The following is a 27,599-nucleotide window of genomic DNA, read 5'->3' on the forward strand; positions in this document are numbered from 1 at the left end:
TAGCAGGGCTGGGGTGGGAGGACGCAGTAAAAGCTATTCGCCCGCAGTCCGAAAGGAAAGGCGAAAGCTTCACGCTGATTGGTGGCGACGCGGGAGGCCGCGGCGGATGGACCGGACGCAGTGGGCGGGCGGGAACGTGAAGTTTCCGCGGTGCCTGATGGGGCTGTTCCGAGGCCCGAAGCTGTTGCCACAGGGAGACCACTCGTTACTGCTGCCGCCTTCTCTGCCGCCTCATGGCGGCCATCGGAGTTCACCTTGGCTGTACATCAGCCTGCGTGGCCGTCTATAAGGTGAGGGACTGGGGGAGCTGGGCTCCGGCCTGATGGCCCTCCAGTTCTCCGGGTGCGGGGCAAGTCCTTTGGTCTCTTGTGGGGTTGTGAACAGCGTGTCGCCGGCCTAGGAATGTCGTGCGGAAAGGCATTATAGCGGGGAATCTGGAGCTGAAGGACCGGGAGGACCCGGCCTGGTCCTCCGCAGCTCCTCCGAAAAGGCTCCTGCGCCTTGGCAGAGGTCGTGAGGACGCGGGCGCGCGGGGTCCGGGAACGTCCGGGCCGTAGGGGGCCTGTAGGGGGGCGGTCCCGGGAACGTCAGGGCCTCTGGAGGCCCAGAGGGATCTCGGGGACGTCGTGGGCACTGGAGGCTCGGAGTCGGGCGGGCCCGGGGACGTCAGGGCAGCAGGAGGCTTGGAGGGTCTCGGGGACATGAGGGCCGCGGGCGGCCGGGAGAGGGGCGGTTCTGGGGACGTCAGGGCCTCAGGAGGCCGGGAGAGGTCTCGAGGACCTTGTGGGCGCTGGACGCCGTAAGAGGGGCGGTCCGGGGAAATGTCTGGGCAGCAGGGGGCCTGGGAGGTCCGGGGGATGTCAGAGCGGCAGGAGGCCCTGGAGGGGTCTCGAGGACCTCGTGGATGCTGGCCGCTTGGAGGGGGATGGTCCCCGGGGACCGCAGGGCTGCTGCTGGCCGGGAGGCGGGCCTGAACAGCTCGATCCGGAGGTTTTCAAAGGTTTGCCAGGAAAGGACCGGGTGGTCGAGATCTGGAGCTGGAATTGGTGATCCCGCGAAGCTCGTGAAGTGAGTTGGTGGTGCATGCTCTACTGACTTGACCTTTCTTGAATAAGGGGGCTTAACAAGAAATTGTAGTCTGCTTCTCATCAGTGGGGAGGTGGAAGGAACAATAATAATGAACTCCCCTGATATTAGTCTTGCATTTAAGTGTCAAGTGATTTGGAAAGAAAAACCAAAGGGATTTAGTGCTACCTCATCATACGTAGAAAAAAGGAAGAAAGATGTATTTGTCAGGAAAGAAAGAAAATTGGAAAGGGTGATATAATAAGTCTTATTATTGTATACAGGAAAGTTATTATGTTTGATCCAATTATTGACTAGAGCAGATTGAAAAATCTAGGAAATTAATAATGGCAATTAAATCTGCAAGTTTAAAGTATTGATACAGTGGTTTTTTTCCTACAGGTATGGCAAGGTAAAACTGACCCGCATATGTCTGATGAGACTATTTGTGTGTGTGTCTGTGTCTGTGTCTGTGTGTCTATATTCCCCCCCCACCCCCCAAAAAAGACCTAATAGAGTTGTGTATTTTTTTTCCAGGATGGCCGGGCTGATGTGGTTGCAAATGATGCAGGTGACAGAGTTACTCCAGCTGTTGTTGCTTACACAGAAAACGAAGAGGTACTATTCCCCTCATGTTTGTATTTTGAAATAAGTAAAATTACATGCATTGTAATATGCTGTTCTTTTTCAGGTTGTTGGATTGGCAGCAAAACAGAGTAGAATAAGAAATATTTCAAATACAGTAATGAAAGTAAAGCAGATCCTTGGCAGAAGGTATGGAATAAAATAATACTTTTACATATGGAAATAAAATGTGTTCATACATTCTAAGCATAATGTGAAGTGAAACTAGAAACATCAGTTTGGGTTTTTTTTGTTGCTCTTTATGATTGAATCATTTCAGAGATTATCCCAGTAGGCTCTTTCTTTTGATGATTAGTGTTGTATTTTCTCAGGGATGGGATTCACTCAGATACTTGTTTTTTTGCTCAGAGATCTGTTTTTATTGATGAATGCCAACATTCATATAGTTTGATAATGTTTCATTTAGAAGTGGTAATTTGGACTTTTCATCTTTTTACATGGCAGAGGGAACTTGAAAGATTTTTTGGGAATTTGAAGTCTTTTCTGTACTGTAGCTGACTTTTGGAAAATTTGTTACAATTGGTCATAATTTATATAGAAGCTATTGATTTTCTCTCTCAGGTCCTTTTGTGACACTTTCTGGGAACTAACTTTTCCAGTTGGCTTACAAATTTAATCATTAGAGAAACAGCTTAATTAACATGTTAAGTAAGAATCAGGTTAATCATCTGTTGTATCTTTAATTAAAAGATTAAAGAGGCTTGCTTCTCCAGACTTCTGTCTCCTCAAATTATAGATTACCATAATAATTAGGGGTTTTCATTTTCACTGGAGTAGTAATACTTGATACAGTGTTTTTAAATTTTCAAAGTGCTTTCACATCTATTATTTAATCCTCTCAAATCCCTAAAAGATTGGTAAGGCAGGTTTGATTCCTCCCCATTTGTAGATGAGAAAATCAAGACACATAGAAGTTATGGAATTGCTTGGTTAGTAAGGGGGGTGAGCTAGATAGGACTGCAGTTCAGGACTTCTAACTCTTAGCCCCAAGTTCATCTTCCCTTTCTGCTTTGTTCAGTTGAGAATTCAAGTATAAAAGCCCCGTGTGGATCTTGGGATTTGGGGGTTATGGATAAATCTAATATTTATTTCTTTTATACATACAGATATTTTTTGTTATCCCTTACCTGTATTTAGTTAAATTGAACTTGATTTATTTTTTTTCTTAGGGTATTTGTGCACTAAGTTAAAAATGGTATTTTGGACAGAATTTAAATTTTTGTGATGATAAATATACTCCCCTCTCCGTTTATGTGTTGACAAAACTGAGTATTGCGCATATTGAAAATAAATCAATTGGTGTCAAGATTTGCAGGTTATAAAACCTCTAAAAAGCTCTAGATGGCTTTGAAGCTATATTCACTAAAAGAAGCCAACAGTATGGATTTTTTTCAATTAAACTTTTTATTTTGAAGTCATTGTAAATTTACGTACTGTTGTAAGAAATAATACAGAGAGACCCAATGTATTACTGGATTTACCACTTCCTCTGGATGCTAATATCTTGGAAAACTACAGTACAGTATCACAACCAGGATACTGACATTGATACAGTCAAAATACAGAACATTTCTGTAGATCTAGCTCCTGGTGGCCCTGTTGGATTTTGCTGTTTAGGGCAGATGATCAGAGTAATGATACGGTTGTGTTCTGCCATACCATGCAAAATCTTTGTATTATCAGGAAGAAATTAAGCTTACTTTTCTGGCCCCCAAAGTTGTCTTTTAACAAAGTGCCATGGTGACGGTCAGATGTAATATGTAACCACAGCAGGCTGCTGAGGCCAAGGCTGGTAAAGGATGAGTGCTCTTCAGACCTGCTGTTCCGCCATGGTCCTGCTGGCACTTCTCTAGAGTGAACTGTCTCTTGGCCCAGGTATTCCCCCCTTAGCCTACTTACAAGACAGTGGTGATTTTTACAGATAGGCACAGTTGTACCAGGTCTCGGCCTCAGAAGCACTCTCTCTTTTGTGGAGGAGTCAGTCCCCTTTTACCAAGCCAGTAGGGCCCTTTTGAGCCCTTGGTCCAGTACCTGTCCTGGGCGAACCCTCACAGTTGGGCTTTCTTGGTCTTGGCGTCCTGCCTGTGTGCACCCTACTCACAGGTAGCACCACCTAACTTGCTGCCACAGTTATCCTTACGCCCTCCCTGTAACTCTCATTCCCCTATGGCCTTCCAGCCAGAAATGCGGTCCTTGGACCTGGCTTCTCAACAATTAGCCCTGAGAGGGAAGAATCGGCTGGCTCCCGGAAGTACACTGAGAGCACACAGAGCTTCCCCACACCTTCAGACTTGCACCTTGCTGCCCAGGAGCTTCCTGCAGCTAGCCTTCCTTCCCCGTCCACTATGGCCAGTTCCAATAGCAGTGCGGGCATCCGGTGGTCCCGGCAGGAGACGCGAACTCTTCTCTCCATACTAGGCGAGGCAGAGTATATCCAGCGCCTCCAGACTGTGCATCATAATGCGGATGTCTATCAGGCTGTGTCTAAGCGAATGCAGCAGGAAGGCTTCCGCCGCACCGAACGTCAGTGCCGCTCCAAGTTTAAAGTTCTGAAGGCGTTGTATTTAAAGGCGTATGTTGCCCATGCCACAAGTATGGGTGATCCGCCGCACTGTCCGTTTTATGATACGTTGGATCAGCTTCTCCGAAATCAGATAGTGACTGACCCAGACAACTTAATGGAGGATGCTGCTTGGGCCAAGCACTGTGATCAGAACCTAGTGGCCTCTGACACCCCAGGGGAGGAGGGCACCAGCCTTCTCAGAGCAAAAAGGACTCAGGCAGCAGATCATCAGCCTATCTTGAAAACAGTTAAGGAATCAGATGAGGATTGTCAACTGAGAATCAGTGACCAGATGCGAGAAACCAGTGACCTCGAGGACTCCTGGGATGAATCCTCGGGTGCAGGTAACTCCCAAGCATGTGAAGGATTGGGGTACCAGAGTCACTTGGTTCTAAACAGCAATATATATTTGGATGGTGTTCTCTTCAACTTTGTCTCCATTTCTAACCCATGCCCTCTGTTTTTTAAGCCTTCTCGTAAGGTAAGGGGCTCCAGGTCTTCAAAAGCAATGACCCTAGGTATATAAGGTATTAGATCTTTTGAAATGTGGAAAAAGTACTCTTTAGAACCAGACTCGTTTCGGCATTATTTATAGTGGGTGCATAGGAACATGAGAATTGAGATTGGGTTGGCTGGCTACGTGGAAGGGGGTTCAGGAAGGCAGCGGGGAGGTTTTGGAGGGAAGATAACAGTCGGCAGAAGTGTCCAGACCAAGGCATTGAAATCTTCCCAACCCCTTATGGAAAGAGGCCTTTCCAGGAACTACCACAGTGTTGTAATTGTCTCTCAGCTCCGCTGCTGGCTCCAAGCATTCCCTTCGCAGGAATGTCCTCTTTGCAACATTGTTGCTTTGTTTTTCAGGGTGCTCTCAAGGGACCCCCAGCTACAGCAGTTCCCACCACCTTTTCAGAGGTGCAGTTGCTCCCTGTCAGAGCAGCCCCATGACCAGACTGGGTGTGTCCGGTGAGCCCAGTCCCTGCGCCAGTACCAGCCGGAACACTCCTGGGGTGGCCTCCACACAGCGGCCTCCGGTCGTCTCCTCCAGAGTTCCTTTTGTTTCTGGTGGGGATAGGCCTTTGACCAGTGAGCCCCCTCCAAGGTGGGCGAGGCGAAGAAGGCGGTCAGTGGCCAGGACTATTGCAGCTGAGTTGGCAGAAAACAGGAGGTTGGCACGAGAACTTTCAAAGCGTGAGGAAGAAAAATTGGACAGGCTGATTGCTATTGGTGAGGAGGCCAGTGCTCAGCAAGACACTGCCAACGAGCTCCGCAGGGATGCCGTGATCGCAGTCAGACGCTTGGCAACGGCAGTGGAAGAGGCCACCGGTGCTTTTCAGCTAGGGCTTGAAAAGTTGCTTCAGAGGTTAATTTCAAATACCAAAAGTTAGGAGTTGATTGCAAAAGAGTCTCTTTCCTAAACTGGTAGAAGCCCAGGTCCAACACCTGCCTTTTGGTACCCTGGCTCCTTTTACAGGTCCTTCGGGAAAAAGAGTGGATGAACCGTTAATACGCAGGGTGGCAGGAAGATCCACGCTAGTTGCTTTCCCCCAAGCTTCTCCACTAATTGAAAGACCTCCCGGATGTGTGAGGAGCGGTCTCCTAGAAAACAGTTGGAGCCGAGTCCAGAGAGCTAGTTAGCTGTGGCTTTCCCTCTGACGCGAGGCAGTTTAGTTTACCTCTACATCAGTTTCCTCATCTGTAAAATGGGGGCTAGGTAATAACTCCTGACCTGCCTACCTCACAGGGTTGTTGTGAGGATCAAATGGCTAATAGATGTGAAAGAGTTTGAAAGTTTAAAAGCACTACACACTATATACATGTAAGTTATTAATGCATATGACCTTGGCCGAGGTAAGGCTAGGGTGAGGCACATTAGTTGACAAGATACAGAATTACGGTGTATACCATGACCTCATTGCTTGAATCTTTACTAGTTTAACCTGACTGCTTCTTGTAAGATCTTCATTTTTTTAATTCCTCTATGTAGCTCATTAGGCTAATGTAGATACATGTATTTGTACCTTTATCTCTTATGTTTTCTCTGCTGTGTCTGTGACATACCTACTAGTAAGCACTCAGTGGTCAAACCATCATTCCCTCCATTTTACTAGTTCTGAGTGTCTTATCATTATAAGAGTATAATTCAGAATGGACAGGGAGCCACAGTTGTGTGTTACGATTCATATTGATAATCTCTAATGAGGTATTGGCTGTTTATAAAACATTAAATGTAAGTAAATTCTTTGCATTCCTTTGGGTCCCTTTATATGCATAATTACGTGTCTTTAGGTTGGGTATCATTTGAACAACACGTGGAAACAATTTAGAGTCTGTTTTCCAAATGCTTTTAGCTAATTTTCGTTCTTTTCTGTTAGCCTTTTTTCTGTCTCACATGTTACAGAAGGCAAGCCCTGGAAAACTGTCCTTCTAGGGAGCTTTGCAAAATCACTTTTTCTCATGCCGTGTAAACAGACGTTCACCTTGTTAATGGCATATGGTGGAAGAGGACAGCTTTGGGAACAATTGAGGATGGTGTGGATAAAGACTGCCTGCAGAGTTAACTGCTTTTAAGCACAAAGCCCTCAACAGACACATCCCCTTCCCTCCCAAAACATACATACTTCTCTAGGAGATATGAAGGTGTTGAGCCATACTCCAGTTTACTTTAGAAGGAATGCCGTTACTGGCCATCATTAAACTAACTTAAAGCTTTTAAGTGGTTTAGTTAGTACTTTCAGGAGATACAGATAGGAGCCTTTGAATTTAAAAGGCTTTCCTCCAGTCTACAGGCTAAGAATAAACAAATAAACAAAACAAGTGTAGGCATGTTTGAAGAGATTTTGTTTTATATTTTGTAGGCTTGGGTGCTTACCTAAGCTGGCAATATAGATCCATAGAGAAATAGTCAAAACAATAGTGGGAATATGCCTGGAACCATGAATAGAGGGCAAGCGAGCAAGCGAGCAAGCTGTTCTGATGAGTGGGAGATGAATGTAGAAGGCAGCTGGTGTGGTAGAACACACTGGACTCCAGTTAGAACTGGGTTCTAACCCTGTCACAGTTTGTTACATCAGGCAGATGACTTGCCCTGTTTGTGCCTCAGTTTCTCTAAAAGGAGAGATTTGTACTAGATGACTTTTCTAGTACCTTCCAGTTCTAAAAAAATTGTCGTAAGTGGCATAACAAAAAAAGGCGAAGTGAAATTTTAATTGCAGTGTTTTCAGCTACAGCCACATACTGTATGTTTGAATTATTGGTAACAATTGTATTTTAAGGAAGCATTCTGTGATACTAGTATTTATTAATATACTCAGCTTAAATAAGCATCACACCATACATAGGTTCCTTGCTTTAAAGAAGCATATACTAAGGCAGTGAAATGGGTATATATCTATACATGTGCATTTTGTCAAATTGTTTTAGGCCTTTATATGGAGGGATGTATGTCATTTATAACTGGATAACACTAATGTAGATATGTAGACTTTCTGGAAAAACAGGGCAGTACTTGAAGGAGAGTTAGGCCTGTACTTTATTAATCTTTTAATGGTAGCAAGGTACATAGGCAGGGATTTATTTGAGATAAGAAGTGCTAAAGAACAAAAGTGGAGTAAAACTTGGAAGGTAGTATTGTGAAAATCTTTTGGGCAAAATAACCTTCACGTGAGAATAAAACTAAAGTGAAAATTCTTAATGAAATATACAGAAAAAGAGGCGAAATATTGTTAAGGGGGGGCCCTTAACAATGAGTGAGAACAAGCTCAGAAATCCTGCCTAAGCTCTAGGCCCAGCCATACCTGCCCGTCCTTTGGCAGGTCATTTTACCATTCTGTGACTCAGGTTCCTCGCCCACAGAGGGAGAAACGAATGACCCTCCTACCTACCTCACAGGAATGTCGTGAGGGCCAATTGAACAGATGAATGTAAAAACGCTTTCAGACACGGCGCCGTGTTGTGACAGTAACGGGGAAGAAGACCCTGGGGCACATTAGTGCTGCGTGTGCCAGGTCCAACAGCCTGCTGACGGTGCAAGAGACATTTAAGGAAGGACGAGGAAGAGAAAGTGGCGTTGCTTATAGAGGTGGTGATACAGTGGTGGGATTAACACTCGACCACCTAAAGACCATGATGTAAATGAGGTGCTGTGTATGCCAACTTCCCACCGTCCTTTGTGTTTCTGTTAAGTGATTTAATCCTGGTGTGGACAAATAAAGTTTTCACTTGTATGTACTTGTGGGTCAGTCCGCTACTTTCTGGCGATATCCATGACCATGTGTTGTCACGTCCACGCTCTGCTTTCTTTTTCTTTACCAGCTAATCCACAGGGTCTCGCCTGTATCTGGCTCTAAGAGCTTTCTGTGTTTCCTGTCCTCACACAAGAAGGGCCCTCTTTGCAGGGCAGTTGAGAAGTAATTTTCCATTTCTAAAAGTTCTTTAAATTCCATAATATAGGCTTTCCTGGCAAATTACCTTGTCTGAGATAGCTCACAGATCGTTTACAGATAACAGGGTAAATTGTCCTGGTTGACTGAAATTCTCTTCTGAAGAACACAACTGTTAAGTGTCATGCTGAAATTACATTGGTGCAAAAAGATTACAATGGGTAGACTTCATCTTTTTTTCTTACTCTTAAAATAGTTGTCCAGGATGTAGTCTAAATACTGGATTATTGGATTTAGAGGAAGGAAGGGAGGGAGGACTGAGGTGAAAAGAATACTAAACTTCGTATTAAAGATCTGGATTCCAGTCCCTTCTGCCATGAATTAACCCTGTGACTTAGGGCAAGCTCCTTACCTGTTTTCCTCTCTGTCAATTTTTACGTAATAGAGAAGGAAGTATGAGGGATCTTCAAGTGTTCTAGACAGATTTCTGAGCTGCATGAGTCCATCGGAAACCCCTTTTGTCTTCCTCTTGTTTACACAGGTTAGGGTCCTCAGGTGTTCAGTAACTGCAGCAGATAGTCCCTATTCATTCCCAACTCCTCTTACTAAAACTGATCCCTGGACGGAATAGCTATACCTTGTTAGAAGGGTTTACTTTAATTTCTAGATGAAATTTAGGGTTAGAAGGGTTAGAAGGATTTACTTTAATTTCTAGATGAAATTAAGCAAAGGATGAGAGACTCCTGTCACTGCTCAAAGGGGCAGGAGTACTTACGTCATTTACCTTCTTACTGGGAGGCAGCTGGTGAAGCGCAAACAGCACTAGCCTGCTAGAGAAAATTGACTAGAAAAGACCCCTTACTAGCTTATAAGTCATTGATTCTTTAAGGACCTCTTTTCTCTAAAATAATACCTGTCGAATTAACCCCACTTAAGTGTTGTGAAGATCAAGTGAGGTAATAATAGGTAAGAACATTTTTGTAGTCTGCAAATTGGTATTTTGAGCAACATTACACCCATTGTTACTTTCTCATTTCCATACACATTTATTTCCTACATAATTTGTATAGGACATTATAGATCTATGTACCTGCAGTATATTGCACATTTCCATTTACAACATGTGTACTTTTGCTCAATTTTTTTGACGCTGCGTGTTGATTCATCTTCAGAAGCCAAGAAACAAAGATGGTGCTAGGTGTTCTGGTTTGCCCTTACTTTGAAATATTTTCTTGCCCTTTTCATCTCAGGGATTGGGTCTTCAAGATCATAGGTGAGAGAGTATATGACATAAAATCACTGATATTATGAAAAATTATCCCCAGATGTATAGTATCTGTTAATAACAAGATCAGAAAAAATAAGAGCTATTTACTTTCAAATGTAAAGATTAACACTTTAATAGAATCACTAACCATTGTAAATACTATATCCATTTAATCCTATCCTCTATATCATGATTTGTTAATATTAGGCCACTTAATAATTGCTTGTATTTTTATATTTGTTTAGTGGTATTGAAAAATATAATCTTTAAATATTACACATCAACAATACTGATTTTAATATTTATCTTTATCTTTATGGACAGCTCTGATGATCCACAGGCTCAGAAATACATCAAGGAAAGTAAATGTTTAGTGAGTATGGTTCTGTTATTACACAAAGTAATTGCCAAAGTCATAACCTATAATATTATTTTGAAATTTTGTATTTTTATTAAAATTATTCCTCATCTAACACACTTAACAATTTCCTTGATAGGTCACTGAAAAAAATGGAAAGTTACGATACGAAGTAGATACTGGAGAAGGAACAAAGTTTGTTAACCCAGAAGATGTTGCCAGACTGATATTTAGTAAGATGAAAGGTATTGAGCAAAAGATCTTTTAAAAGTTGACCTTAAAAAAAAGTTAGAGATGTTTCTTGATCTGGAGAGAAGCAGGGTAATGGAACAGATGAAGGAGACCTAACACTAGATCTGTCTGGGCCACTACCCAGCCGTGTGATTTTGATTAACTGACTTCCTTCCCTGACTTTGGTTGCCTTAGAAGTAACGTTATGGATTGGGCCAGGTTAGCATTTTCACAGCTTCTTGAAGTGACCAGATAAGTTTGGTGAAGAATGAACATTTTATCTCAAGATTTAGCTCAACATTTAGCTCAAGATTAACAGTGCTCCTTGAACAGTTATTTAGGCAGATGAAGCAGGTCTGGCTTACCACCACTTCTGATGAAGGCTCGAAGCTGAGTGGCATGCTGTGGAACAGTTTGGAAAATTCTGGAGTAGAGTATTTATAAGTCTCACTTTAGCTCTGGAATTACATTATAAATTTTTGGGATGGAAGGCAGCTTTTTAATGTGTTGAACTAATATGCTGCTTGTCTTCATATTCATGGATTAGCAGCTCATTCTTAATGGAACCAGTCTAATTTGGGAGATAGTTGCCATTTTGAAGCCTAAGAGCCAGGCTTTTTGGAAAGTACCTAGTTCCATGTCCACAAACTGCCAAAACCACAGAAAGTTCTGCACGATTTAAGAGAGCCAGGGAAGAAAATGAGTGGGGTGGGCAATCAGGTGAATTGGAAAATCTTTACAGTGAGAAGGTCTTTGGCACAAATTAGTAAACTGCAAAGTATTGTGATTTTTTTTTTTGTCATTAGAATTTATTTTTATATTTTTTTATACACAGAAACAGCACATTCTGTACTGGGCTCAGATGCAAATGATGTAGTTATTACTGTTCCATTTGATTTTGGAGAAAAGCAAAAAAATGCTCTTGGGTAAGTTTATCTTATTTGCTTAAAGGAAATACAGATTTCATATCATAATGTAGTAAAAGGTAAAATTGTACTTGAAAATACGTTTGGCGATAAAATTGTATTTGTAAACAGATGATTATAGTTACATATATAAATACTATGGTAAAAAGTCTAGTAATGATCATTAATATTTCCTGTCTTTTATGAAATGCCAAAAGAACATGAAATTAGGTGTACCTTATTAATTGTTTCAATTGGAAATGTTTTTAATTACCAGGTTAAGTGGTTTATGTGGAAATTATATAAAAATACACAGTTTTTTGCAATGAAAATACTTGCAATAATTTCTTCACCTTAGATCTTTATATCTAAGTTGAGGAGGGGCGCCTGGGTAGCTCAGTCAGTTAAATGTCTGCCTTTGGCTCAGGTCATGATCCCGAGGTCCTGGGATTGAGCCCCACATCGGGCTCCCTGTTCCACAAGGAATCTGCTTCTCCCTGTCCCTCTGCTCCTCTTGCTCACTCTCTCTCTCTCTGTCAAATAAAAAAACTTAAAAAAAAAAAAAAAGGTTGGGTTTAGTTTTTAGTTTTTATGGGTCATTATTCAGGTATAATTGGCAACCATGCATGCCTTTGCCTTGAGGATAGAGTCTCCTGTGGGACTTCGTCAAGCATCTGAATTGCTTCTGGGACAGATAATTGCGTTATTTACTTGAACTTGTGGGATGTTACAACTGTGACCCTAAGTTAAAGAAACTGGAGAGTTCCAAAATGTATTATAAATTTGTTTATTAATTTATGTATCTTTATTTGTATCTTAATTTATGTTTAATAATTTATTATTTATGTATCTTAATTTAAACAAATTAAATTTGTTTATTATTAATCTCTAAAGTTTATAAGCATGGGCATTTTTGAGAGCTTTCCTTTTCCTTACTTCATATATGCACACATTATTTTCTTTGTTAAGAAAATACTTGAACATGTTGTATTGATGAACATGTTGATATTAAATTTATTGAACACAAATCATCCACAGGGAAGCAGCCAGAGCTGCTGGGTTTAATGTTTTGCGGTTAATCCATGAACCATCTTCAGCTCTTCTGGCTTATGGAATTGGACAAGACTGCCCCACTGGAAAAAGGTAAAAACCATATTTGCAGCTTTAAGGTTTTCAGTGCAGAAAATATTTTAGATTACTACATTTGTATCAGTAGGGATTGTTATATAAGTAAAGCCTTTATGAATAAAAAGATCCTGAAACTGCATTGGAGATTTTCAAATAGATGAGAAAGACATCCTAGGAGAGCAGAGAAAGGACATAACGAGAGGGAAGACTGAGCTTTCCTATCCTTCTCTTGTCACTCATGTTATCTTTATTGGAGAAAGGTTTGAAATTTTACAAGTCCAACCAAATTCTAGCTCAGGCTAGGGCACTGTTAATTTTTCCATCAATTCCAGTTATTAAACATGTTTAGAAACAGTGAGTACTTTTACATACATTTTTCTTGACAGGAGATGGGGAGAGTCCAGCATAGGATTTGAGACGTCTTTTAGTAATGAAATAGTAAGACATACTCCTAATTTAGTTGACGAAACTTGTTTTAATAGAACGGACACGGGCACCTTTAGGGAGGGAGATTAATACAGATGTGCCAATTTTCCCTAGTTGTTTCACCTTACTCATATTTCACAGCTAAAAAAACTAATATGTTTAAATCAGTAGGAAATCAGTTTTGGGTGAACTAGATAATCATAGAATATCAGAAATTAGTTTCTAGTTTTACATATGTTTGATTTTTATAGAACGTGTTATTATAGTAGTTACTTGGTCAATATTAGCACATAAAATTTCTATATTTAATTCTCTTATGATTTGTTATAATCACAAATCTCTGCTTGGAAAGGTTAGTATCTTACACTGTATGTTAATTATATTGGAATTAAAAAAGAAAAGAAAAATTAGTATCTTGAACTCTGGTTACTCAGAAAAATCAAATTTTACCAGTACAACTAAGTAAAAACTAACTTTGACTTTGAATCAGAAGATAGGGTTATGGGTTCTAGGTTTAATTCAGCACTAAGTGATGACCATGGACAACTAAGTTGGCTCATGTGAGATTTTCAGTTTCCTTATTATGATTAGGGATTAAACTAAGTTAACTTCTAATGTCCAACCTACCTTTAAAACGGTGTGATTCTCTCATAACTTACTCATGTTATTTTTCTTCTAAGCAATATTTTGGTGTTTAAGCTTGGAGGAACATCCTTATCTGTCAGCGTCATGGAAGTGAACAGTGGAATATATCGTGTTCTTTCAACGAACACCGATGATAACATCGGAGGTACACATTTCACAGAAACCTTAGCACAGTACCTAGCTTCAGAGTTTCAGAGGTGAGTATTAATGGACTTGATGATGGTTTTTTGTTTTAAAGATTTTATTTATTTATTTGACAGACAGATATCACAAGTAGGCAGAGAGGCAGGCAGAGAGAGACAGAGAAGCAGGCTTCCCGCTGAGCAAAGAGCCTGACGCGGGACTCGATCCCAGGACCCTGGGATCATGACCTGAGCCGAAGGCAGAGTCTTTCACCCAGTGAGCCACCCAGGCGCCCTTGATGATGTTTTGATTGAAGTTCCTCTTCAGGGTTTTTGTTTTGTTTTGTTTTTTTCTGTTTTAAATTGCACTGCTTCGAAGGAGGACCTGTTTTTTGTTTTTATTTTCCAGTGCATTGGATATTTTCATATTGGTGTTATCCTGTGCTCTCCCAGCATTTGCTGGGAAGCAGAGGCCAAGTTCGCAGCACAGTGTGCTCAGACTTTTCACTTGTGTGAGGGCCCACCAGATGTTGAACTGTGTGAACTTGGGTCTCCAAGTTCAAATTCTTAATTCCTCAGGTGCTGCTGTTAGGTCTAGATAAAGGAGGGTACAGGCACTGAGGGCTCACTACCTTCTAAACAAATTTGAAAAGGTTAGAGCTGATAAAGATTACATTACGTCATGGTCACATCCTAGTGAATTAGTGTCTTTGGAGTGTTTATTTAATTACTAATCTGCTGTCACAAGGAGTATTTCAATTTTGTTCCTAGGTGTAATTATTCCATTCAAAATCATGAGCCAAATAAATAAAGCTTATATTTTAGACATTGCCACTCTTTAAAAAAATTTGGGGGGGGGGCCAAAAACAGTATTTTCATCAGTTTGACTAAACTGACTGGGTAAAAAAACATCTTGAAAAAGAGGTAGGTTCTCACTTGTTTCGTAAAGACCTATACTGCTTTCTGTTTCAAAGGTGCTTCAACTCCAGGGTAAGACGTTGTTAATTTGACTACCAGTTTCAGTTATTATACATGTTTAGAGACAGAGCCAAGTAATTTTAACAATTAACTTGTGTTGGGGATAGAGAAATGGTAATTTTACATATTTTATATGTGTTAAATTTCTTTAAAGAAGCCCTTTTAGGGCCACCTGGGTGGCTCAGTCAGTTAAGGGTCTGCCTTCAGCTCAGGTCGTGATCCCAGAATCCTGGGATCGAACCCCACGTCAGGCTACCTGATTGGTGGGGAAGCCTGCTTCTCTCTCTCACTCTCCCTGCTGGTGTGCTCTCTCTTGTGCTCTCTCTCTCTCTGTCGAATAAATAAATAAAATCTTAGGGGGAAAAAAACCCTTTTAGTTTTTTTGTGTTTTTCTTTTTTAGTGCTGGACCAATCATTTTATACCATTAAACTGTGATTGTGCTGCATCTATAAAGGGAGAGAGATAGGAGACTTGACCTGGTCACAGTAGACCTCCATCACCCTCTTGTTTATCGCATCTGCAAAAAGATGGTAGCTACTCTACTTCTTCAAAGGACAGTCTGTTATTATGGTCACAGAATTTAGCAATTCCAAGTATCAAAAATACTCATTATTTCTTTTTCTTGAGGAGACTCTTAATTGCAAAGAATTTCTTCAGACATTTTGAAGGGTTTTAAAGCTAGTTACTAAAATCTGATATTAGTATGAATTTATTATATTGTTATCCTAGTAGGCATTATCCAGATTTGAGTTTTTATAAATTCTAATGTATAGAATCTAATAATTAGAATTTTTATATAAATGGCCTAGGAATTTTTAAGCTCCAAAGACTGTATTTTTGATTTAGGTCCTTCAAACATGACGTGAGAGGGAATGCCCGAGCCATGATGAAGTTGATGAACAGTGCTGACATTGCAAAGCATTCTTTGTCAACCTTGGGAAGCGCCAATTGTTTCCTTGACTCACTGTATGAAGGTCAAGATTTTGACTGCAATGTGTCCAGGTAAAACTGAAATTCAAAAAACCTAAAAAATTCCAAAGACTTTTTTTTAGGTGTAATTTTCTCATTTAGGGCTTTTTGTTTGTTCTTTTGAGATTTATTAGCCATCAGTAAAGGGAGAGCTTTCTTGTCTTTATTCCAAGGTCGAGTTCTTGTTAGACTAAGTAACTGCTGCAAAGCTACCGACCTCAATTGTGATTGTTTGCCTTGTTAAGGACAGCTACGAAGATCAGTGTGTGAAAAAGGAATCCTAGATCTTTGAAAGAAAGGCTTATTGTTGGTTAAGTTTATGTGAGCTGCACGTGTTTCAGCGGTACTTAGTCAAACTAAATAGTTAACACAGTGTGGCAGGCTGTAGTCTAAGTAGTGATGTATATTAACTCATCAAATCCCCATAACAACCCAATGAGGTAAGTAGGATTCTTTTCTTTATTTTATACACAAGGAAGCAGAACCAGAGAAGTTTCATTCTTGCCCAGGATTACAGGATAAGTATGTGTAATATTAGTGATGGACAGGGGTTCAAACCCCACAAGTTTGACTCCAGAGTTCATGCTCTCTGTCACATTCTGACACCAAAGATTCATGTCTGTCTTGGTTTTGTTGCCTCTGTCATCCGTTGTCAGCATTTTAAATTTTGTTAGTGTTTACTTAGTAAACACAGGTTTAATTTGCATAGAGTTGTTTTAAATTTCCTAATATTTTACATAATCCAAAATGTTGGTTATAGGTGATTACACCTGTACTCAGAGAATCCAGAGGGAGGACATTGCCCTATCATTTTGCCTTGCATGTTATTAACGCTAATAATAGCTACCAGTGGTTCACTGTTTAAACCTCCCAACAACCTAACAAGTGACTTGGAAACATAATAATAATTTCCAAAATTACAGTATTATTTTTAGGATTCTACTGACTATATTTGGTTAAATTCACTCTTCATTTGGTCCTTATAGTTTAGCTTCCTTATTTCCCAGGGCTTTCCTAAAGACTCTAGCTCTGTGTCCCCAATACACTAGACACTAGCCACCTATGGCTATTTAAATTGTAATTAATTAGAAATAAATAACATAAAAAATTCAATTCCTCAGCACTACCCACAGTTCAAGTACTCAATAGTCTCAGAAGCTTGGTGGCTCACAGAAAATTCTTTTAGCACTGCTAGCTCTTTTAAGAGAGATTTCAAACTATGACCCAAAAGATTGAAAGGTGTTAAACTGAAATCTCTTTGTGGGCAGAGTGTTGTGTATTTTTTCTGTTTCTAGAATTCCTAACTTAATGGTGACTTTGTCCAAGTACTCAGTATATGCTTGCGTGTTATTGCTTGGTTATCAGGAATGAAATAGAATTTGTAATTTTTCATTAAGGAAATTTTGCCTTTATCACAAAGATTTCAACTATAAGGTATGTATAGATAGTACAAATAATTTTAAAAATCAGTCATCTGCATTTAAGTTTAGTGTGAAGGTAGGGAATACATTTTTCATAATCATAGATCTTAAAGTTATGTGTTAGCATTCAGGCTTCTCAGAGTAAGAGAACTAAACACGTGCAGCATAGTCTCAGATTATAAAGAAAAAATAATGAGAAATAATTTTTGAAACCTTTAATGTATAAAAATAGCGAAAGCTTCCAAATGGAGTTTGAATTTGAATCTATGACTTTGCTGGAAATACCATACATTGAGTATTTATTTTTAGGGTTTTTGAAAGCTTTTACAACTAAGCCATGGGTAAGAATCTTCTGAATTTGACATTGAATGTCTTCATACATTTGTAGGTGAATAACTTAGTTGTCCTCTCCCCACCATGGTATTACACTGTTAGGTGTTTAATATCTTGTTCTGATCATAAACCTATCTTTAAGAGAACCATTATACTAGGTTTGGGCATTACTCTTCACAAGAAAAATTGTCTTAATTGTACTAAGCCTTTTCTCTATGTCTTTTCCTATGTGTGTACAGAGCAAGATTTGAACTTCTCTGTTCTCCACTTTTTAATAAATGTATAGAAGCAATCAGAGGACTCTTAGAACAAACTGGATTTACAGCAGATGATATCAACAAGGTAATACTTTTATATTTTTATTTTAGGAGTAGTATCAGTCTTGGAATTCAGGAAATAGCCCCTTGTATTGAAATAATATTTTTATTAATTTAAATATTTTCTGAGATTGTGTTAAAGAATAAGGAAAATTGAATTTTTTAATATTGGGTCCAGTTTCCTAGCAAAAAAGAATAGTTTCTTTCCAGTATGTTTTTTGAGATGTAAACAAAAACTGATGGATACTTACATGTTTACTATGTGCAAAGCACTATTTCTAAGTATTTTACATGAATTAACTCATGAATACTCACCAACAACTCTATGAGGCAGGTGCTTTTATCTATCCCCATTTTATGAGTGTACACACCAAGGTACAGAAAAATGAGTAATTTCCTGATGATCGTGTGGTTAGCAGTAGAGCCAGGATTTAACTCCCTGTAGGTCCCGAGTCTGCTCTTAACCGGTACAGCATTCTGCTTCTCTTTGCTCATGTAGCAAAGTATTTTGAGACTTTTCAAAAATATTCAAATTATTAATATTTTCCTTTTCCCCCAAGATTATTTCTACTCCTTTAAAATGTATATTTTTTTCATTGTTACAATAATAATAAGTAGTTCTGAAAGAAAATTCAGGAAAAACCAAAAGGCAGCACTGTTGTATTTTGTAACATTTCTAACTGATCCAATCTGTACGTACAATTTTGAATTGTATTTTTTATATAATATTATAACTAATTCCTTTCCCCATCTTACTGTATAATGTTCATAAACACAATTTTAAATACATTCTTAGTGTCCTAGGAAAGGATAGCCACCACAGATTATTTCATTCTGTTGTGTTCTATTGGGGACACTAAGTTGGGTTTCTCTCTCTACTAAACAGTGAAGCCCATCTTTGGACATCAGTTTTTACCATATTTGGGATGGATTCCCATTGTAAAATTATTGGTTTGAAGAGTATAAATAGTATTAGACTATTTTTACCTTCAATTACTTTTTTCTTTTTTTAAGATTTAATTTATTTATTTGACAGAGAGAGACAGTGAGAGAGGGAACACAAGCAGTGGGATGGAAGAGGGAGAACCAGGCTTCTGCTGAACAGGGAGCCCAATGTGGGGCTCGATCCCAGGACCCTCTGATCATGACCTGACCCAAAGACAGACACTTAATGATTGAGCCACGCAGACGCCCCCTCTTCAATTACTTTCTGAAAGAGTTACACTAATACTATATCAGCAATACCTAAAGATACGCATTTTACCTTGCCAACTCTGAGTCTTCTCATTCAAAGATAAATTTCCATTAAATTGTTGAAAATTGATATTTTTGTATTTTATTGGTAGAGGATTAGCTCTTAAATATTTATTTAATCTTGTATTTCCTTCTGTGTAACTAATTATTTCATATTCTTTGCCTATTTAATGATTTACATCTTAGTATTTAAAAAATTTTTTTTGTACAGATGTTTTACATAATCAGTATATTAACTGTAATTTACTGTAATCTTCTAAGGCATGTAGTTTACTGTTTACTTTTGGTCCTCTCAGGGAAGGGGAGGGTACTTGACATATAGAAATTTCCTTTATTTATTTAAATCTATTGGTCTGTCACTCTGATTTCTTCAGCTGCTTCTAAGTTTATAAATTCCATCTCTGTTCAGATGTATGACAGACATTTAATGCTGTTTTCTTTTAAATTATCTATGGTTTGAAAGTTTTTATATTTTAACTATTTTGGTATACACTATACAGTGGAAATTGGGGAATTTTTGTTTTTGGATGGTTTTCTTTGCAGTTTCGTTCAAGAAGTTTTGTTTTTTGTTTTTTGAGTTTTTTTTGAACATGTATAATATGCCAGGCATTGTGCTCAGTGCTTGAGGGCTGGGGGTGGATCATGGAGAATGAGATGTGGTATAATGGTAGCGAGGCCATGGTGGGAAGTGAATGGCTTTGGAGACAGACCCACCTGAACTGGAAGGCTCATGGCCAGTAGTTCCAGAGTAGACTTAATTCCAAATCACTTAATTTCCTGAGCCTTCTCTAACTCTTCTTATTAGGACGGTGAAAATACTCTCCTTGTAAGTGAGTATTATAACTTACTCTACAGGGTTGTTAGTTACAAGGATGAAGTGAAATGTCATGTGTAGCACAAGTAAGTTCTCTTCCTTCATTAACTGGTCATAGAGCCCTGACATACAGATATCACAAGTGGTAAAATTCTCAGTTGCTTGAATTTAGGTCAAATATATTCTTAGGATTAAGAATGTTGTTAAAGATTCATTCCCCAGATATTTCTAAAGTATAGACTTTTGAGAACTTAAAAACAGAGTCGTCTTTGTAGTTTGTTGACCTTCTTACAGTAACAAGCCCCAGATCTCAGTGGTTTTCTCCAGCAGACAATCTTTTCTCATTTTTCATGTGGGCTCCTGAAGGTGGCTATAGGTCTGTTGGCTCTGGCTCTCTTCTCCCTGCTTCCCCTTTTAGGACCCAGGCTAAAGGAGCAGCTCTTTGGGACATGTATTTCTCATGGCAGAGGGGAAAGGAGGGGAGAGCTTGCAAGAACATGCGTGGCTTTAAAAAGCTTCCGCCTCGATATGGTGCACTTCAGTGCACGTACACACCGTTGGCCAAAACTAGACACAGGGCCGGGCCTGGCAGTGGGGCCGGGAAGTCTGCTGCATCTCAGAGAGGCACAGTTGGGCCAGCGGCCATGGGTGGGGATGTGTAATCCTCTTACAGGGAAGGAAGAGGGAATAATTTTGTTAGTTTCATTAAAACTGTAAAATAATTTGGGATGGTGTAGGAACTTTACAGTATATTGTTTTCCTGACCAAGAAGTTGATATCTCTCTGTTCAGATATTCTCTAGTACTTTCACTTACATATTTTCTTAGTAGTTACATTAAATTATTGCTATATTTGCTGTCAGATTTATGGCTGTTGTGAATGAGATGTTATTTATACTTTTATTTTCCAGTTTGTTTCCACTGATAAATGGAATACTTACTGGACTTTGCTTATTATCTAATATTTTGCCACTTTTTAAAAAGATTTTATTTATTTATCAGAGAGAGAGCACGAGCAGGGTGAGGGGCAGAGAGGGAGAAGCAGACTCCATGCCAACCAGGAAGCCTGATGCAAGGCTCAAACCCAACACCCTGGGACCCTGGGTTAAGGCAGACACTAACCAACTGGGCCACCCAGGCACCCCTATATTTTTGCCGTTTCATGAATTCTTGCTATTAATAAGTTTTCATGGAGTCTTCTGAATTTCCTAGGAATGCATTCAAATTAATTTACTAATCAGTCCACAACTAATTATTGAGCACACCCATTCTGTGCAAGCAGGTTCTAGGCACTTGGGATAAAACACTAAATGTAACGAAGTCTTTGTCTTCATAGAACTTACATTCTAGTAGGAATATTCAGGTCGTGTATAAAGGAACATACAAGGAAAATAATGCCCAGTTAAGATAACTGTTACGAAGAAAAATAAAGCAGGATAAGGGCATAGCTAGTGACAAAGGGTGATTTTTCAAATAAGAGACCCATAGAAGGAGGTATCTTTTGATGAGACCTGAATGAAGTGACGGAACCAGCTGTGTGCCTATCTGCCAGTTTCCCAGACATAGGGAACCGCAATGTGCCAGAAGCTTGTTGTGTGAGGGGCAGCAGTGAGGGTAGAAGATGGAACTGAGTGGACCAGGGAGAGAGTGGTAAGGGATCTAGGGACTGAATCAGAACACAGCATGGATGCCTCTGGCTGCAGGGGCGGGAGTACAGTGTGGCTGGACATGTGAGAGGAGAGAGTTCTGAGCTGGAGATCTACCTTCGTCAGTGCCTGTATGCCGCTTAGAGCCGTGCCTGCGTCAAATAGAGCCACAACAGAGAAGAGACCTCTGGACAGGATCCAGGGTCTCTGGACATTTACACGCCAAAAGGGGATGTAGCACGGGATTTAGGACTAGCTAGTGAGGAGCCATGAGAACCAGGATCCAGGGTCTCTGGACATTTACACGCCAAAAGGGGATGTAGCACGGGATTTAGGACTAGCTAGTGAGGAGCCATGAGAACCAGGAGACCAGTAAAATTGTCCACGTTAGGGAGGGAAAGATCACCTGCCTGTGCTGTTAGAGGCCCAGCCGGTGAGGCCCGAGGACTGACCACTGAGCTTACCTGGTTGGTGTTAGTGGAGTAATGGAGAGAAATACGCTACTGGAGTGAGTTAAATTTAGAATAGAAGGTAGGATCGTGGACATGACGAGTACAGAGAACTCTCTTGAGAAGTTTTGCTATAAGGGCAGCGGGAAAATGGAGTGGTAGTTGGGGCGGGCTGTGAGTTCTGGGAGAGGGTTATATGTGAGTGGTGATACTTCTCTCTGAAATATGTATCCCTCACTTTTTTATATATATTTGGTTGTGTTGGTCAGAACTTCCTTCCTTTTTTCTCTTTTTTAGAGGAATATTTTATTAGTCTTCTAACAAAAAATGTGATTACTGATAATTAGGCAGAAATAGTTCGGGCACCTGGGTGGCTCAGTCGGCTAAGCATCTACCTTTGGCTCAGGTCATGATCCCAGGGTTCTGGGATCAAGTCCTACATCGGGCTCCCTGCTCAATGCGGGAGCCCTCTGCCTGCTCCTCCCTGCTTGTGCTCACTCTAACAAGTAAATGAATAGAATCTTGGGGGAAAAAAAAAAAAAGAAATAGATTTTCTTTCTCATATTGAGCATTCTCTTTTCCTAACATTTCTTGTGTTAATATGAAATAGGTGGTGAGTCTTTACAAATGTATTTTCTGGACACCTCCAAGGCAGGTTTATGGTTTCCTTTATATTTGTCTTTAAGTTGTGTGATAAATTGCTGATACTTTCCTAATGTGGAACAGTATTCCTGAGATAGACCTCACTTCATTATGAAGAATTATTCCTTTAGTATATTAATTTTCTGTGATAATTTATTATTTTCACCTTACTTATGTGGCTTAGCAGAAGAGTAAATGGTCTATTTCAGGGTTCTCTACCTTAATCATATTGTCTGAACAAAGTAACCCCTTTTGATATCAGATGCTTTAAAGGAGAATGGTTCTGCTTTTTGGTTTCATTGGTCTAAGAAGTGCCTTAGAGGGATACCTGAGTGACTCAGTTAAATGTCTGCCTTTGGCTCAAGTCATGATCTCAGGGTCCTGGGATCAAACCCCATGTCTGGCTCCCTGTTCATTGGGTAGTCTCCTCCCTCTTCCTCTCCCATTGCCTTCCCCCCTCCTCTTGTCTCTCTCTGTCTCAAATAAATAAATAAAATCTTAAAAAAGAATGATAGAAGTGCCTTAGCTACTGGCCTCCCAACCCATTCTCTCTTCCCTGCATGATGACTTGTCTGTGGCATCTCCTGAACCATTGTTTATCAGTAGGGCCTCAAGGCTTCTGTCTAGGGACAGTGCGAGGAGTATGGGTGAGTCTCAAGCATTGTTCAGATAAGAAACATATTATAAGGTAGAGGCACGGCTTGGTCCTTTTCTCGTCTTTCTTACTCCTACCTCCCTTCTTTTTGAGTCCAGCAGCATGACCTGCTCCTTCCTTAATGGTCTACCTTGTCCAGGTTGTAATTTCATAAGCAGAGGCTACTTCTCTCTCTGTCTTTAAAAAAAAAACTCCTGAGACACACTCAAAGAAATAAGAGCATTATTCCTTTTTGTCTCAAATGCTTGAACTTAAATGCCAAAATACCACAATATATCTGATTCATTTACTCAGAATAATACCTTCTAAACCAAAACTTCCAGTACTTTAACTCTACTTTATTTCATGGTAATGTAATCATACAGTGTTTTTCAGAAAGAGATTAATATTACCTTCCTTTTCTTCATAGCCGGAGGCACCGTGTGGGAGAGGTTACACGCTCTAGCAGTTAGTTGTAGGGGACAGCCGTGAACGTGAATGAAGTTGTCAGGTATAGGAAAACACAGCTGCCAGAAAATACCCATCTGAACTCAATATAAAAATACAAATACCTGATAGTGGAGGTTAAATTTTAAATTCCAGCTTGAAAAAAATAGCAAATTGACAAATAGAAATATTTAGTAATTAATGTTTCTTTCACAGCTAATTTCTCCAGATTTCGAACCTGAAACCCCTTTTCTTCTGTTCCACCATGTCAGTGTTTGATCTTACATTTTGGGTTGATTTTGGTATAGAATTCAGCCTTAAATCCTTTAGAGGGGCACCTGGGTGGCTCAGTCAGTTAAGCATCTGCCTTCAGCTCAGGTCATGATCCCAGGGTTCTGGGATCAAGCCCCGAGTTGGTCTCCCCGCTCAGGTCTGCTTCCCCCTCTGCCCCTCCCCTGCTCATGCTTGCTCTCTCTCTCTCTCTCTCTCTCTCTCAAATAAATAATTAAAATCTTTAAAAAAATTTTTTTAACTCTTTAACTAGAAGTAATAATTTTGGGGTTTTTTTTCATTTTCATCATGAAAAGTATCCACTCACAAAATAGGTTTCTGTAGGGGTGGCTGGATGGCTTGGTCAGTTAAGCATCTGACTTTGGCTCAGGACATGATTTCAGTGTCCTGGGATTGAGCCCATGCTCAGCAGGGATCTGCTTGTGCCTCCCTCTCCCTGTCCCTCTACCGCTCCCCCAACTTGTGCACATGTGCATGCTTTCTCTCTCTCTCTGTGTATGTGTGTGTGTGTGTGTCAAATAAATAAGATCTTTAAAAAAAAAAAACACGTTTCTTTAACCAAGGACAGAACCTTTGTATGGTGGTTTTTAAATATATATTCAGTATAACTCCTCCAAAGATATATGTAGAATTCTGAAGTGAGTGTTTAACCATATAATGTGGGAATGTGATTTTAGATATGATTTACATATATGTAAATTAAGTTCAACGTAAGAAAGTGTGCCAGATCCCCTTGTCAAGTGAGTTTCCAAAGTATTCATTTCATTTCTCTAGGAGTGAGCAAGTCATGTCTTTTACAGGGATAGAAGTATTGGTAGTATTTATGCAGAATATAATGTCAGTCTGAAGGACAACATTTGATCCACCATACCTGATGCACCAGTGCTGAGATTTTTCTCTCAGATGATATGAAAAAAAGTCCTTTTTTTTCTACACATGAACTATGTGAATATGTTAAGTCCTGCATCACAGTTAAGCTGCCTGGCAGCCACATAAGACCCGCACTAAGTGTAGCATGCCATTCTTCGAAAAGGAAATATATTCCCCATTTTCCTTGAAACACATAATCCTTTTGGTCTTCCTTTGATTTTCCTACGAGATTGAGAGATGGGTTTAGAGATTTTTAAAAGTTCCACATTAAACTCTTTACTGTAAGAAAAGCAAAAGTAAATATGCAATTATATGGCAAGGGACCACTAGCTGGTGTGAGAGCCACAGGAGGTAGTGGTAGACCTGCCACGTAGACACGACCTGTCCTAGTCCAAGAGGGGTAGCAGCTGCCCACTTAAACTGCCTTTCAGGGATGCAGGCTAGTGCAACTGAAGCCTTTGACCTTTTAAGAGACTCTCAAATAGGGACTTTGAATAAAAATTTTTACTGTTTATTTTGAATTGGTTTTATATTTGCATACTTCAAAAATGCAAAATCTTACCCCCCAACCACCCAATCTTTTTCCCTCCCTGGAGGTAACTTAATGCTACTGATTTTTTGTTAGTCCTTCTAGAGATGTTTTTACATGGTGTTTTGATTTTTTTTTTTAATTTACTGTTTAAATGTTCGTAACTAATTCAGAACTTTTAAGAATACTGTTTAAAGCCAACAGGCACATGAAAAAGTGCTCAGCATCACTCAGCATCAGGGAAATACAAATCAAAACCACAGTGAGATACCACCTCACACCAGTAAGAATGGCTAAAATTAGCAAGTCAGGAAATGACAGGTGTTGGCGAGGATGTGGAGAAGGGGGAACCCTCCTACACTGTTAGCGGGAATGCAAGCTGGGGCATCCACTCTCGAAAACAATGTGGAGGTTCCTCAGAAAGTTGAAAATTGAGCTACCTTACGACTCAGCAATCGCACCACTGAGTATTTACCCTAAAGATACAAATGTAGGGATCTGAAGGGGCACATGCACACAAATGTTTATAGCAACAATGTCCACAATAGCCAAACTATGGAAAGAACCTAGATATCCATCAACAGATGAATGGATAAAGAAGATGTGGTATATATGGGGCACCTGGGTGGCTCAGTGGATTAAGTCTCTACCTTCAGCTCAGGTCATGATCTCAGGGTCCTGGGATTGAGCCCCACATCAGGCTCTCGGCTCAGCAGGGAACCTGCTTCCCCCTCTCTCTCTGCCTGCCTCTCTGCCTACTTGTGATCTCTTTCTCTGTGTCAAATAAATAAATAAAATCTTTTAAAAAAAGAAGATGTGATTTATGTATATATATATGCATACACACACACATAATGGAATACTATGCAGCCATCAAAAGAAACATAAATCTTGCCATTTGCAGTGACATGGATGAAACTAGACGGTATTGTGCTGAGCAAAATAAGTCAATCAGAGAAAGACAATTATCATATAATCTCTCTGATACAGGGAACTTGAGAGACAGGGCGGGGAGTCATGGGGGCTAGGGAAGGAAAAAATGAAACAAGATGGGATTGGGAGGGAGACAAACCATAAGAGACTCTTAATCTCACAAAACAAACAGGGTTGCTGGGGGGTGGAGGGTAGGGATAGTGTGGCTGAGTTATGGACACTGGGGAGGGTGTGTGCTATGATGAGTGCTGTGAAGTATGTAAGCCTGACGGTTCATAGACCTGTACCCCTGGGGCAAATAATACATTTGCATGCTAATTAAAAAAATAAAGAAATTTAAAAAAATTTTTTAAATAAATAAAAATAAAGAATTAGCCTAAAACAAAAAAAAATTTTTAATTAAAAATTTTTAAAAAGGGGGTGCCTGGGTGGTTCAGTAGGTTAAGCCTCTTTCTTCGGCTCAGTTCATGATCCCAGGGCCCTCGGATCAAGCCCCGCATCAGGTTCTCTGCTCAGTAGGGAGCCTGCTTCCCCTGCCCCCCCTGCCTGCCTCTCTGCCTACTTGTGATGTCTGTCAAGTAAATAAAATCTCTTTAAAAAAAAGTTTTATAAAAGAATGCTGTGTAAAGAAACAAAACATTTTGCACGATAAAATTTGCAAGTTGCTACTTTGCAACCTCTGTTCCAGAGGGTTTTGTTTTGTTGGTGTTTGCTTTTGTGGTTTTGTTCCTGGGTTATCGGGTGTTTAAAAGATGAATTTAATGCATTTTTATCTTCTTAAGTATCCTGTGGATATTCTCTGTTCCTCAGCTCTAAAGAAACTTTCATGATTTCTCTTTACTGCCTCAATTTTGAATTAAATTATTTTGTGGACCTACTTCATGATGATCTCTTAAATTTTTAACATTTGACTTTGTATAATCTTATAATTTTTAATTTTTGTGTATCTTTTGATATTAAAATTTAAAAGTATAAAGGAATTTTTGAAATCTGGACAATTTCTCTATTTTTTTATTTTTTGCTTTTGGAATTTCCTTTTCCTTTGCTAGGCTTGACAGATTTTTTGGTTTGTTTTTTATTTTTTGGCTCTAACTCCTGCCACTACTACCCCCCAAAAAACTTCAGATTTTTTTTAAAGTCTTTTTTTTTTTTTCTTTTCTAATTGGTGTATTTCTGATTTTCTCCTTATTTCTTCCAGTCTTTCCAGGACACTTTTGTTATTTTTCTAAATCTTTATATTGAATGCCAATTTTTTTTTCATTTTTTTCTGTAGTAAAAAAATTAACTACAGTTTCACTTCTTAATAGCTTTGGTTTTATTCTGTAAGCTTTGATAGAT

The 27,599-nt window shown here is 39.7% G+C and overlaps 2 protein-coding genes across 3 annotated transcripts in view; both read left to right on the forward strand.

Annotated features, from left to right (window-relative positions):
• The first annotated feature begins 39 nt into the window (after positions 1–39).
• On the forward strand, positions 40–8,499 carry MSANTD7 (Myb/SANT DNA binding domain containing 7). Its single transcript, XM_080812130.1, has 5 exons — positions 40–290; positions 1,603–1,683; positions 1,757–1,839; positions 3,889–4,617; positions 5,135–8,499. The coding sequence occupies exons 4-5, from the start codon at positions 4,056–4,058 to the stop codon at positions 5,656–5,658; spliced, it is 1,086 nt and encodes a 361-aa protein (XP_080668256.1). The 5' UTR covers positions 40–290; positions 1,603–1,683; positions 1,757–1,839; positions 3,889–4,055; the 3' UTR covers positions 5,659–8,499.
• Positions 44–27,599, forward strand: part of HSPA14 (heat shock protein family A (Hsp70) member 14) — a gene marked incomplete at its 5' end in the record, with an annotated part of 40,236 nt that continues 12,680 nt past the window's right edge. The window contains 10 exons of one of the 2 annotated variants that reach the window (XM_080812128.1): positions 44–290; positions 1,603–1,683; positions 1,757–1,839; positions 10,244–10,292; positions 10,417–10,522; positions 11,344–11,434; positions 12,452–12,556; positions 13,648–13,809; positions 15,560–15,715; positions 17,676–17,778. In XM_080812128.1, coding sequence (XP_080668254.1) covers positions 234–290; positions 1,603–1,683; positions 1,757–1,839; positions 10,244–10,292; positions 10,417–10,522; positions 11,344–11,434; positions 12,452–12,556; positions 13,648–13,809; positions 15,560–15,715; positions 17,676–17,778 — 993 coding nt within the window. Of the gene's footprint in view, positions 291–1,602; positions 1,684–1,756; positions 1,840–10,243; positions 10,293–10,416; positions 10,523–11,343; positions 11,435–12,451; positions 12,557–13,647; positions 13,810–15,559; positions 15,716–17,675; positions 17,779–27,599 lie in introns of those variants that run through there. The other variant, XM_080812129.1, reaches the window with a different exon arrangement.

The sequence above is a fragment of the Martes martes genome (genome assembly GCF_963455335.1).
Source record: "Martes martes genome assembly, chromosome: 8".
NCBI lineage: Eukaryota > Metazoa > Chordata > Mammalia > Carnivora > Mustelidae > Martes > Martes martes.

Coding starts and splice junctions, on each gene's coding strand:
- MSANTD7 (XM_080812130.1), top strand. CDS start 4,056: ATGGCCAGTTCCAATAGCAGTGCGGGCATCCGGTGGTCCCGGCAGGAG. Junction 4,618..5,134: donor GGATGAATCCTCGGGTGCAG/GTAACTCCCAAG, acceptor TTTGTTTTTCAG/GGTGCTCTCAAGGGACCCCC.